This window comes from Polyodon spathula, chromosome 19 (genome assembly GCF_017654505.1).
Source record: "Polyodon spathula isolate WHYD16114869_AA chromosome 19, ASM1765450v1, whole genome shotgun sequence".
In the NCBI taxonomy this organism is placed as follows: Eukaryota; Metazoa; Chordata; class Actinopteri; order Acipenseriformes; family Polyodontidae; genus Polyodon; species Polyodon spathula.
In genome coordinates this window covers 29,345,995-29,359,455 of record NC_054552.1, presented here as the reverse complement: position 1 = coordinate 29,359,455, position 13,461 = coordinate 29,345,995, and the positions used below count along the sequence as shown (strand labels likewise).

The following is a 13,461-nucleotide window of genomic DNA, read 5'->3' as shown; positions in this document are numbered from 1 at the left end:
GCATGTCTGTAAAATAAAAAATAAAAAATAATAATAATAAAAAAAATTTGACAAACAATTTGATGTGGTCTCAGCACAGATATCAGCACTTAAATACTAACCATTTCACATTTATGACATACACTTTCCTGTAACGTCAACTAGCCATTACCAAATACTGTCTCCCAACCAAGAACAAATTTAATAACAAATTAAAAAGGTGCCATGAAAACACTGGTTCCCTTCACCTTCATCAACAGCACTTAGATTTTCACATCATGAGGTTCCCAAGATATAACCTTCGCTAGCTCAGTCGTTCAGAACAGTGAAATAGTCACTGTGAGCTACAGTCACATAACTGGAATTCATAAAGTTTAATCAACTTTGGGCAAATGGTTTTGAAGATATCGCATTACTTTAATATCGGGTTTCAACACAGATAGATTTGTTTCTCGAGATACAGGTAAAAAGATTTAAATGTGATATGTTTAAGTATGTATGGCCACCTACACTTTTAACCCTGTTGTAAATATTCATTTGATCTTGTCAGGTAAAAACCTTTTATGACCAATATATATCTTTGATGACTGTTGAGCTACTATACTAGCATCAGTAGGGAAGAATTAGGTTTCTAAAGGAGGAAAGGGTTCATGAATACTTTTAAATGAGTCGTACAATCGATGTAGGGTTTATATTTTATAATTAAAATCGGATGCATCAACTGACCACCATCAAGTAAGTACACAATTTTTAGGGAAATCCAAGGCAGCAGAAGAATGCTTTAATCTTTCAAAGATCCACTGAAAATGCATGTTTTCTTTCAGTCTTTGTCCTTAATGAAACACAGACAGCCTTCACTTAAACTAGGAGTGGCACATCTTGAACACAGCAGATCTTGGCTCCACTCAATAGAAATAGAACACAGACATAAGTTTTAGTCTTAAGCTTCAGAATGAAAGGCATAAACAAAGCTTTAGCATGAAACACAAACTTTAAAATGCCAGTATGAAACGTTGTTATTATTATTGTTACTATTATTATTATTGTTATGGACATTTTAGAGAGCCTCGATGTCTGTTCTCCATCACGCTGCCTTGTATCCAATATCTCAGGTCAGATGAGATTCCCAAAAATACAGCCAACAACTGCGTGTGGAAGCTCACCTCACCAGGATCTTATGATTGAGTGTTATGCATGTTACACCATTTCAGTGATGACATGGAAACCTTGCACAGCCACAATGGTATGTGTATGCGAGTGTGTGTGTGTGTGTGTGTGTGTGTGTGTGTGTGTGTGTGTGTGTGTGTGTGTGTGTGTGTGAGCATGTATGTGTGTGTGAGTATATATGTGAGCGAGCGAGTGTGTGTAGTTTTGAACTGATTTTTACCTGATGAGGTCTTGCACCCTGCAATTTAAGGCCTCGTTTGGGGAAGATTTGTTTTTCGTTTCCTGTGTTGATATTCTGGGTGTGCCGGGCTGACTGTTCCCCTCAGGGAGATTGGAGAGGAGGAATCCCAGAACTGATGCAGTGGTCTTAAGGAGTCCTGTTGTCAGCCCTTCAAATAACTGTTTGCTTACACTCCTTCCAAAAATAGTCTTATCTTCATCGGGAACATGCAACTAAAAAGGGAAAGACAAAAGAAAAGAAAACCCCAAATCAACTAAACCTCTTTACCACTCTGTTAAATAGCTGGACTTCCACTGTTGCAAAGTTGGAAGCTTGTAAAGGTGTTGCTCAAACTTGTCATTTTTGGTCTAATTTTCTCTCTACTCCTGTGCTGCTTGACTGCAGTGGCAAAGCAGTATTGCAAGCTGGGTTTAGTTTTTATTTAAAATCTTTAAACAGGATTAGCTGCTGTGATGAATTTTGGAGCTCACAGAGATGTCCTGTTCTGATAACAGTTGAAAATGATACTTATTAATGATAATACAAGACCTTAAAGCAAACTATACTGTCTGCAGAAGTGATAAAAAGAACAAAATAGTACAACTGTGGTCAAAAGTTTTGCATCACCCTATAGAATGAACACATTTTGCTTTACAAAGTCGAATGAAACCAGCTGAATAATGCTAAGTTAGCATATTGAATTCATACCGCTTTGTAGTTTTCCCAGATACTTAACAAAAAACTGGAAACATGTGACATTTCGAAATCTAACATGAAATACTGTACTATTATTATGGCTTCTGATACACTTTTACAATATCATTTTGTAGTTTGTTTGATTGCATGATGTTAAATAAAACATCTAAATTATGTTCATAAAGGTTTTTTTTTTCAATGAATGTCTCAATCTTAAAATAGTAGGTGCTGTAAAACATTTGGCCATAGCTGTATACCGAAGTAGTTCGATTGGTGGCACCAGCTTTGTCTCTAGAACCAACCACGGGAAACTAATTTTCAAATAAGGGTATTCAGTACACAATATGTGAAAGACACTGTCGATTCGATACAATCCTAACACACTGTAGCTGCCTGAAGTTTGAACATCTACTCTGAAGTCAGTTAGCAAGCATGATTCTTCAAATGATCTCTCTAATATATTTGTAAGATTGTTTCCACAGTTTCTATTTGAAACTACTTGAATTTTTTATGACTGGGATATTCAAAATATTAATAAAATATGAGCTACATTCAAGCTTTCAGGCAAGGCCCGTCAGACTGTATTATTATAATGCCAACCTCACCAAAGCTAGCTAATGCAATTGTAAATTTGTGATGATAGACCAGCAGAAAGGTTTTATGTTTAATAGAAATTGTGCATACTTAAGAAAGCAATTTCAGACAATCAATGGTGTTATATTTTTGACTGCTATTTAATTTCACTAATATTATATGCTTTGCCATTTCATAAAATTATGTATTTAATGCTTAGAAGTGTAGAAAATGTTAAAACAAAACTATATACAGCTCTGGAAAAAATTAAGAGACCACTGCAAAATTATCAGTTTCTCTGGTTTTACTATTTATAGGTATGTGTTTGGGTAAAATGAACATTGTTTTATTCTATAAACTACTGACAACATTTCTCCCAAATTCCAAATAAAAATATTGTCATTTAGAGCATTTATTTGCAGAAAATGACAACTGGTCAAAATAACAAAAAAGATGCAGTGTTGTCAGACCTCGAATAATGCAAAGAAAATAAGTTCAGATTCATTTTTAAACAACACAATACTAATGTTTTAACTTAGGAAGAGTTCAGAAATCAATATTTGGTGGAATAACCCTGATTTTCAAGCACAGCTTTCATGCGTCTTGGCATGCTCTCCACCAGTCTTTCACATTGATGTTGGGTGACTTTATGCCACTCCTGGCGCAAAAATTCAAGCAGCTCGGCTTTGTTTGATGGCTTGTGACCATCCATCTTCCTCTTGATCACATTCCAGAGGTTTTTAATGGGGTTCAGGTCTGGAGATTGGGCCGGCCGTGACAGGGTCTTGATCTGGTGGTCCTCCATCCACACCTTGATTGACCTGGCTTTGGAGCATTGTCCTGCTGGAAAAACCAATCCTCAGAGTTGGGGAACATTGTCAGAGCAGAAGGAAGCAAGTTTTTCTTCCAGGACAACCTTGTACTTGGCTTGATTCATGCGCTCTTCACAAAGACAAATCTGCCCGATTCCAGCCTTGCTGAAGCACCCCCAGATGAGTCCAATTTTCAGCTTTGCCCAACACCTGGTCGTCTAGTGGTTAGACAGAGACCTGGAGAGGCCTACAAGCCACAGTGTCTCGCATCCACTGTGAAATGTGGTGGAGGATCGGAGAAAACTTGCTTCCTTCTGCTCTGACAATGTTCCCCAACTCTGAGGATTGGTTTTTCCAGCAGGACAATGCTCCATGCCACACAGCCAGGTCAATCAAGGTGTGGATGGAGGACCACCAGATCAAGACCATGTCATGGCCAGCCCAATCTCCAGACCTGAACCCCATTGAAAACCTCTGGAATGTGATCAAGAGGAAGATGGATGGTCACAAGCCATCAAACAAAGCCGAGCTGCTTGAATTTTTGCGCCAGGAGTGGCATAAAGTCACCCAACATCAATGTGAAAGACTGGTGGAGAGCATGCCAAGACGCATGAAAGCTGTGCTTGAAAATCAGGGTTATTCCACCAAATATTGATTTCTGAACTCTTCCTAAGTTAAAACATTAGTATTGTGTTGTTTAAAAATGAATCTGAACTTATTTTCTTTGCATTATTCGAGGTCTGACAACACTGCATCTTTTTTGTTATTTTGACCAGTTGTCATTTTCTGCAAATAAATGCTCTAAATGACAATATTTTTATTTGGAATTTGGGAGAAATGTTGTCAGTAGTTTACAGAATAAAACAAAAATGTTCATTTTACCCAAACACATACCTATAAATAGTAAAACCAAATAAACTGATAATTTTGCAGTGGTCTCTTAATTTTTTCCAGAGCTATATATATATATATATATATATACACACACACATATATATATATATATATATATAGACACACACACACACACACACACACAGTATATATGTAACAGCTGAAAGTCCCTCCATGTTTTGTAATTGTTATTATAATTATAATGTTGTTACCAATAGCTGCTAATTGAGAGATAAATGGTCATTTAACATGTGGAGCTTATATTTTACAATGCATTAAATTAGGCTATATCATTTTAATTAACATATCCCTCTGCTCCCTTGTTTAGGTCATTAAAAGTCTAAGTTGGAATCTTGTAACACTTGATGACAAACAACAACATGCATGTTATTTTATTATTCATTAGCTTTGGGCTATAATGAGTTGGTGGTTAAAAGTCACAGTAGCAGACTACTTCTGGTTAAATGCCAGGAGTCAGCCAGTGAGAAGTCTCTGAAGCATGTACAGATAGTAAGGGAAACCAAAAGACTGCGTAACTCAGTGGAGATACCAAATGAGGTTAACTGAGGACATTTTATATTAAATCATCTAATGGGAAATCAACATCTACACACAACATTGAATTAATTACTTCAACATTTCTACCTTATTGAAGATATAAAAAGAGTATGAAGATTCCTAGCTATTGCCATATACACAGCATTGATAAATACAGAGGGCTGCTGTACTTAATTGTGCTAATTACAGGGCAGCACAGGACAATGTTCATGCTGCCCACCAACACGCACTTTGACATGGATTCTGCACTTGCCTCTAGCGGGTAGCAACTTCTATCAACGTAAGAGGCTTCTCTAGGTGTAGCAGATAGCCCCGCAGCTACACACCTGACATAATGAACTCACAATAAGGGATTTAGAGTGTAAGAGGCAATACAAAAATACTCTTCATATGTTTATTAAACAGATCTATCAGCACCTAGATTTACGCTTTGTACATTTTTGGTCACGTATCAAACAGGTTTCATTAGTCAACGGCAGGAATATGCAAGAAACGTAACGTTGCATATTTCAAGAAGCACAATGCTGGTACTGAAAATTAAATAACCATTAAGACTGCTTGGTAATTCCAACAATAATCATCTACACCTGCAGCCCACTTAAAACCCTCACAAAATGATTACTGTTTGCAGCTGAATTGGGATCCGTGAAACCATTAATGTTCAGATGCCTCCACTATATATATCTTCATTGCCAGGGATATGCATCCCCAGCAGGAGATAAGAAAAACACAGGAAGTATGAACCCCATCTAAACACTGACAAAAGAGCAACATCTGAGCTCTTTAGAGATAAGTGTGTATGATTCAATCTGTGACACGGGAAAGAAAACTCAAAACAGGCTATATGTTTACTAAACCACGTAGGTTCTTATTACCTACTTTAGAAACGGAAAAGACAAACAGGCATGCCAGCTGGAACATAGCGGTGCCATTTGGGTGCTTACTCATTACAAGTAACAATGAGAGGATGAGAGGCTCAGGTATTTGGCATAATTTTTGCCATGTACTGAAGGTGTTGAAAGATTTCTTCTCATGTGCACCTAGCCAGCCATACTGTGTGCTGGCTCGTTCCCTAAGCAGAAAGCAGGGCTGTGGCTGAACGAGTATCTGGCATCTATCTTTCACTGCTTTTAATTAAAACTGGATGCATAAGGTACTTTCTACAAGAAATGTGTCGAACGGACTCAAAATGCTAATCTTTTGCTACCCCCCCCCCCCCTCCCAAAAAAAAGGATCTAGCCCATTCCAGCCAGTAGTGTTCTACTTCAATTATTCAAGGCATGTACATAACTTTTCAATTAACAAATTGCTTGGCTCATGAAATTACACGGCCACCATTTAAGGAAAAAGGATTGCAGATTAAGTAGCTTATGATAGACAGGTCACCAAGAATTAAAAATTATTCTCTATTTAATAATTGAATTAACCATGACACTGAATCAAAGACTAGAACATGTCTATTCTGTAGAGTGTGGAAAGTCTATATTAAATGCAACGAATGACAATTAAAAAAAATTAGTTATCGCATTACTGTATGGAAATAAATGGTTTCAAATATAAAACGAAAATACACTGTTTACATTTTTAACAACTGTAAAAATTGAACTTATAGCTATATAGGAGACAAAATATAAGAGAGAAAGACAAGGAAGTATTCCTATGTTTTTTTTTTTCTTTAATATACCCTAGCATTTACAACAATTTTTCAAACATTTATATTGATTAGAACAACTCATTATGGTTTCCAAATAAATATTCCTCCAAAATCAGTATATTGTATAGTGAATAAATAATTTTTGTTCCAGCAAAAGATTTGCCTAACGACCGATATGTGCACAGAGCTGTTCAATTGAAAAAATGGGTTAGAAACATTTTAATCTAGGACTTCTAGATAAATACCGTTAACTGATGAATAAGCATGTCCACTAGGAAAGTGATCTTGTTCCCAAATAGAACGTAAGAGCAGTTGTTCTGGCAGCTACTGCAAGCCAAGTAGTATGTATTTACAGCACTGCACAAGGACCTGGGGAGAAGAAGAGAAGACAGGGGTTAGCTAGCTTAAGATGGTTGAATATATAATATAGAATATAGCATTACAAGTGCCTGTTTGTGGAGGTTAACCTTTTCATGTTAAAAACAGCATATCAAAATCAAACAAGAAATGTAAAAGATGTGACTATAGTGTCACCATGGAAGGACAAAAGAATACTTTAGTTCTGCACTATGCTCAACTAAGCATCTAACATACACTTCAAAAGAAATTGTTACAGAGAGAAAGAGGAAGCCCAAGCCTTATCAAGCTTTAAATGGCATAGAACCCAGATAAAATGAGGAATGATTGTGTTCACAATATTGCAGTTTGGCTGAGATTACTTATTAACTTGCTGTAAAGCACAAAAGACCTAAGCAGATCTCTGCAATGTCTAATCTTGGCACTATCTACTAAAGTGGCCTTAAAATAGATTTTGGAAAAGATATACCTGCAGTCTTAGCAGAATTATCTGCCTACACCAAATGAAAAAAGTTTTGTGTTCTAACATGGGATTAAACCATAAACAAATATTAAAAAAGAGAAGATTTAACTGAAGACAAAATGTTTTCTTCAAAGACACGACTGAGTTTGCTACTTTTGTGCAAGTGTGTTCCTATTTGCCTGGCTTTCACTCCCTTAATGATACTCCGAGTGAGGGTCCTGCAGTTCTCCAGGATATGGCCTGTTCTACAGTAAAGGGCTATAAATGTTCAACCTCTTAACTTAATTGAAAAGAGAAATGTAATTCTAATTTTGTTACTATATTCCTTAGTTTTGCTTGTGGACTTGCAGGTGTATGTAAATATTATTCTGGTTAGACATCTGGTGGAAACTACAGCTAGACTGGCCAAATCAGGTTAAAGCTGACTTGATGAGAATTTTAATAGGATCACCCTCAAACATTCGGAAGAACAAACAAAGCAAAATCCTGACTTGATTTTTAATCATACCGTCTCTAGTCCTGGTATTGTAACAGCAGGTTTATTTCCCAATATCTTTAGAATTTGAGTTTCTTCTTGACATTTTTGAAGACATTATTTTAAATATTTGTCACTGATAAACCGACTGACAATAAGAGTATCATTACTTCTACTACATTCTTTTCATGAAAATACTAGTTTGAATTTCAGACCCACATGTCTAATTAAGTTTGAGGATACAAATACCTTAGGTAAACTATAGTGTCAGAGTTCGGGAAATATTGAAACAAAATGCCATGCTACATCAATGACACTAGTTTTAAATCAAATGAACGTCAATAGCAACCATTTATTGCTCAGGGTGTAAATAAACCCTGATCGCTCACTAAGTGTAGTGGATTTCTTGTATTAAAAGTAATAAATGCCTTTATAAAGACATATGCAAAAAACTGACTGACCATCAATCCTCTGGAGATGTGGTCTGTGGTCAAGCCTACCCCTAAACCTTCCATGTTTTAAAAGAATCACTGGAGTATGGTGGAGTTACGATACTGCCTCCATTCAGTCCGAACATATAAGTAACGTGAGAACTGTTCCAAGCTGTGCATACTGGGCACTGCACCAGCTTTGAAAATGAGGGATTGATTTAACTGGAAAAAGGCACATTTGTATACCTTTGCCAACCATACTTTTCGGTAATGGAATTCCCTCCCATTTCAGGTTTCTTGTCTGAATTGAAAAACACTTTTAAAACAGTATTTCCATCTTGTTTCTGTTACCGTCTCTCGATCCCACTCCATCATTTGATGTCTCGTCAAAATGCGTTTGTGATAAATCAATGTATGCTACTGTCCCACATGCAACTCTATTTTGAGGGGAATCTGGCCACCCTGTTTGCGTAGGGCACAGAAACAAGTACCTTTTAATAGTTGGACAGGAAGGACTTTAGCAAAAGAAAGAAACAGTTATGAGAAGAACATGGTACCATCATTCGGGAGACTTATTTTATAATGCACCCAATGAAATAATCCATTTCATTTTCACACCTGTAATATTTAAAACTGGTAAAGTGAGAGCTATTATGATGTGTATAGAGAAGGACTCTGCTTGCTCTCTGGGGTTCAGCTATACAACGGTTCATTAGCAATGCAGAGTGTATGGGATAAGGCAGGCCCCAGGTGGCTTGCAGTGTTAAATGGTAGATTAAACAGCGTACAACTAATTTCTTTAATCTTATTACAGGAAAAACAGCTGTCAACTGGCACTGTCTGAGCACAAACCTTCTGTGACAAGAACACAAAAGGCACTGCATTCTCCTCATGAAGGTACAAGGAGGTGCTGCTCAAACTTGTCACTCTGTATATATTTTAATCAACTGCTCCCCCCCCCCAAAAAAAAATCTGGCCCTTCACTCAATTATTGTTATCATTTGCAAACTATTCACCTCAGCTATTTATTTTAAAGTACACTAGCAGCCAGCTAATTCAGATAGGGGTAAAATAAATCTATTATAAAGATGTAGAAATAATTAGGATTTTGCTGAAATCCTGTAAATAGATATACTAAAAGATGGCTTGGAGGCATACCTACAAACCATTGCTACAGAAAACACCACCCCAATGCAGGTGGAGAGGTCATGTCCTTCCAATCACAGAACATGTTATATATTTTATGTATATTATCTTTAAAGTGTTCAGATTTTTCAAAATGCAAAAACAAACTGGGTTTTATAAAACAAATATCAGAGTGTAAGCCAATATACTTGAGCTGGTATAAAGACAAATCTTATTGTCTCTGCAACTGGTATGTACTGCTAGACTGCCTAATTGAATGAAATAGCTGTGTCTAGTACTGTGCAAGTACAGCACTCTATGCAGGTTTTATTCTCAGTTGGGATGAGATGATTCTTCAATTTGACTTACTTCTGGCTGTATGCTTGTGGCCAATGGCAATGGTACTAGGCTTGATGATATTTGTGCCAGTGGCAATGCACCCATATATACCTATGCTCTCATGATAATCAACTAACAGACTGCAGCCTGGAATCCTCACTGCTTTACTGCCACATAACCACTCTTCAAAAACAATCAGAATTGTCTTAGAAGAGAAATACAAGCCTCATGCAACCTCTGTTTTTTATTTTTTATTATTATTTAAGATGTTTTTTAACAAATCAGGACACAACTTATATGATTTGTTAAAATTATTTAAATATAGCCCTTTAAAATAGCCATCATGTGCAAAATACAGCAACGGTATGTGATACCTAATAACACCCTTTCTAAAAAAACAAAAAAAAACAAATAAAAAACACATACAGGATACCTTCACAACTGACAATCCATGTCAATGACTTGGAGAAGCATTTTGTTGAACTGACATTTCCAAGTAATACGAGAATGAAAAGTATATTTGACTAATTCCTCCTGATTCATCAGAACCCTGCATTCTTGTTCACAGGACTGGAGGCTTCAAGCACAGGTCTTCTTACCAAGGTTTCCCTTCCGAGACCTTTTAAACTCACATCCGACGCCATGCTGGTCACAAACTTTTTCAGCACTTAGTACCCTTACTGCTGATGACTGACAGATTGTGCAGAGAGGAAAACAACAGGCATATTGTTAATCTTTTTATAATAAAGCTTTATCCTGTAGACATGGGATTAAATATCTGAGTTGAACCATGCTGCCAGGATTTGTGGAAAGAGAGACGCTGATAATAAGCTGTGTAATCTCCTCACCTACTCTAAAAAGCTTATCCTTGTCACCGGCAGCAGACTCACTCCCTTGTTAGAGCTGGACACAAATGGTTAATAAGTGTAATTCATGGAAGTTGGACCGCGCTGTGTATTCACAGCGAATCCGAAACACTGAGATGTTCTTTTCCAGGTTTTAAAGAGAGCACTGCCAGCCAAATGGCAAGATATGTTGCCTGGGATTGGGAGGTCATCGGTTTCACTCCCTGATCAGGGCTGACTTTATTTAAGACTAGAAGAACTTCACTTAGTCTTTTTGGAGTGGAGACTGGTGCTTGCTTGCAGAATAAGCTAATAGAAACCCCCTTATGTTGTCCAGCAGAAATATCAGTTATTGAGTAAACAGACAAACACATTTTTCATCCCCAGGAGTGTTTTGCCGATTGTGTATTTACAGAGAACACACAGGTCATGATACTGCTGTGCATGAAGAAGTGTGGTCTGTCTAATTTCTGTGATTGACTCAACTCAGACTGCTGCCGGTTGATAAGCCTTGTATAAAAAGTTAGCCCATAGAAATGCAACGTTCCGTTCAGAGCCACATACAGCTGCAAAGCTTTAGGAGCAGAGGGATGCATACCTATGTAAGTATATTTTCCATTTCGAGTTCTCAAAATACTACTATTTATTACTGTGATTCTGCCCCTATCATTTACAAACACATTACTTCTTTCTTTCTTAAATATGTTCCACCCTCTATATTTCTGTGCCCCATTTGTACATACCACTTTATCAATGACTGTTGTACCCATTTAAAAAAAAATAAAAAAATCATAAAAAATATTGTCTGTACCACTACAAATAAATAAATCCCCCTCTGGTTTCATTCTCTGGGTATACCCCCACACCCCTTGTCTGTTTAAGCTAACAGCTTACTTTAATTTAAAAGCCATTACTAAACAAAAACCCTGTTGTAGCATAGCTTGTTTTTTTGCGTGATGCATCACCCTTTCTTTTAACATATCTACACAAACGTAAAAGAAAATAACCTAACTGTGCTCTACAGCAGTACCTGCTGGGGACTAGCTAGATTTCAAAGAGCCAGGTATCCCCCTAACCATCCACGCACACCAACCTTGCTGTCATTACTCTTCGGAAGGCTTGTCACTTTGAACTGTGGACAATGACAAGTAAAACAATATGAATATATGAAAAAAAGTTAAGCCTACGCTTGCAAGGTTTTCAGGTGTTCCATGTGTAAAACAACCAGAAATACACAGACGCTCAAGGCAGTGTGCAGTGCCAAGGATCTAAGATGATTTTCACATTCTTTTTTTTTTTTACTCCCCTAGAAGGCAACCACTAATTTCACCACAGAAGAGAGTGAATGATAGGCAACGGATTCAAACCAGCACAGGCAGCATGTTCCTGCACTGCCCCGTGTGTAACACATTGAGGTCAACAATGCTTAGGGAATATTTGCTCAAGAGCCAGACTAAGCTGTTGCAGGTAGGCATGAAGCAGAGGAGTACAATGAAGAACATGCCTGTGATATTAACAAAACTGTTCTACACGGTTGTTGGTTTCCTGAACAATTTAGTTATGACTCCAAAACGTTTTTGATTTATTACCTCTTTTTGTTACAGCACACTTTTTTTCTTGACCATTGCTCATATCAAGACACTTACATTTACTTCTTACATACTGCACAAACATTCTATTAGGAATTAATGCTAAGTATGAAGCTTTACTGTTTACACAACTTAACCTATATATAATAACTGTTATATATATATTTTTATATTTTCGGTGCCACTCTATTTGCCTGTACTGGCTCTCAAAAGCCTGTCTTGTTTCCTTATCCTCCCCTCTCCTCTCATACTAGTAGAGAATATACCTAGAGAAAAGGGAACAAACCATGTTGTAAATCATTTTTAAATACACGTGTATTTATAGGAGACTTTACAGGTTAATTTCGGAAAGACACATCAGTTTCATGCATATTCCTAGGCACTCGCATTACAATTATTCACACAGACGAAAGACGTCTTTTCCAACTGCGCACATCCGACCTTCATTTCCTTCAACTCTGTGCCCCAGAAATCTCGAGGGGGAACGCTACATAACCACAACAAGATATTAAAATTGCTTTGCAGAAGAATTAGCTCATGTAATGGTAACAAAATGGAAATACACTAGGACACATCGGCAGTTGTCTTTTTGGCAAATAACTCTTTTAAAAGGAGATAATCAATATTGTTGCTTCACACTATAGACATAAGCTGGTGTACACTGATGCGTCTGTCTCACTGCCTATTAGGAAATGAAACAATCCAGACAAAAAATAACGATTGCTGCATAACAACATTTTTTAATGTTATATAACAAGGCAATGGATGGACTATCCTCTCTGAAAAACTGAAATCTAAAATGACTGTTTTTACTTTCACGGTTTTCTCTGAGTTACAAAGCCGCTGTTGAGTAGGACTGGCTGTCTTATTATTGTACTTCTGTATTGATGTACCTTGACAAGGTTATTGTAGGGTTAGTACATGCTCAGTTCCCCTCTGGAAGGTTACACCTTTGAAATCAAGCCTTGGAATTAGTAAGTCATTGGCATATGCCAAGCGCCATCTGTAGGTGATCTAATCTAGTTTAGATTACAAAAGGATTTGTGCCATAGAGCAATAGAGCAATTCAACCGGTCAGGTAATGTGGCAAAAACAGACCATGGTGAACTTTATATAAACACGTAATATGAAGTCACTATCTCAAATGGCTTATGAGATAGGAGGCTTTGACACTGTCAGCAGCAGCATTGGAAAACACCAGGAATGAAAGGGTTATTTTACCTTGTACAAAACCCACAAATCGACTGTTAGTGAAGGGTGCCATCAGATTTTCCCTGATGTGTT

General features: G+C 37.1%; 1 protein-coding gene across 2 annotated transcripts in view; it reads right to left on the bottom strand.

The window, feature by feature from the left end:
* Positions 1–13,461, bottom strand: part of LOC121294786 (S phase cyclin A-associated protein in the endoplasmic reticulum-like) — a 96,833-nt gene that overhangs the window by 20,158 nt on the left and 63,214 nt on the right. For both annotated transcript variants that reach the window (XM_041218869.1, XM_041218870.1), the window contains exons 24-25: positions 6,799–6,922; positions 1,367–1,599 (exon numbers count right to left, since the gene is read on the bottom strand). In XM_041218869.1, coding sequence (XP_041074803.1) covers positions 1,367–1,599; positions 6,799–6,922 — 357 coding nt within the window. The remainder of the gene's footprint in view (positions 1–1,366; positions 1,600–6,798; positions 6,923–13,461) is intronic.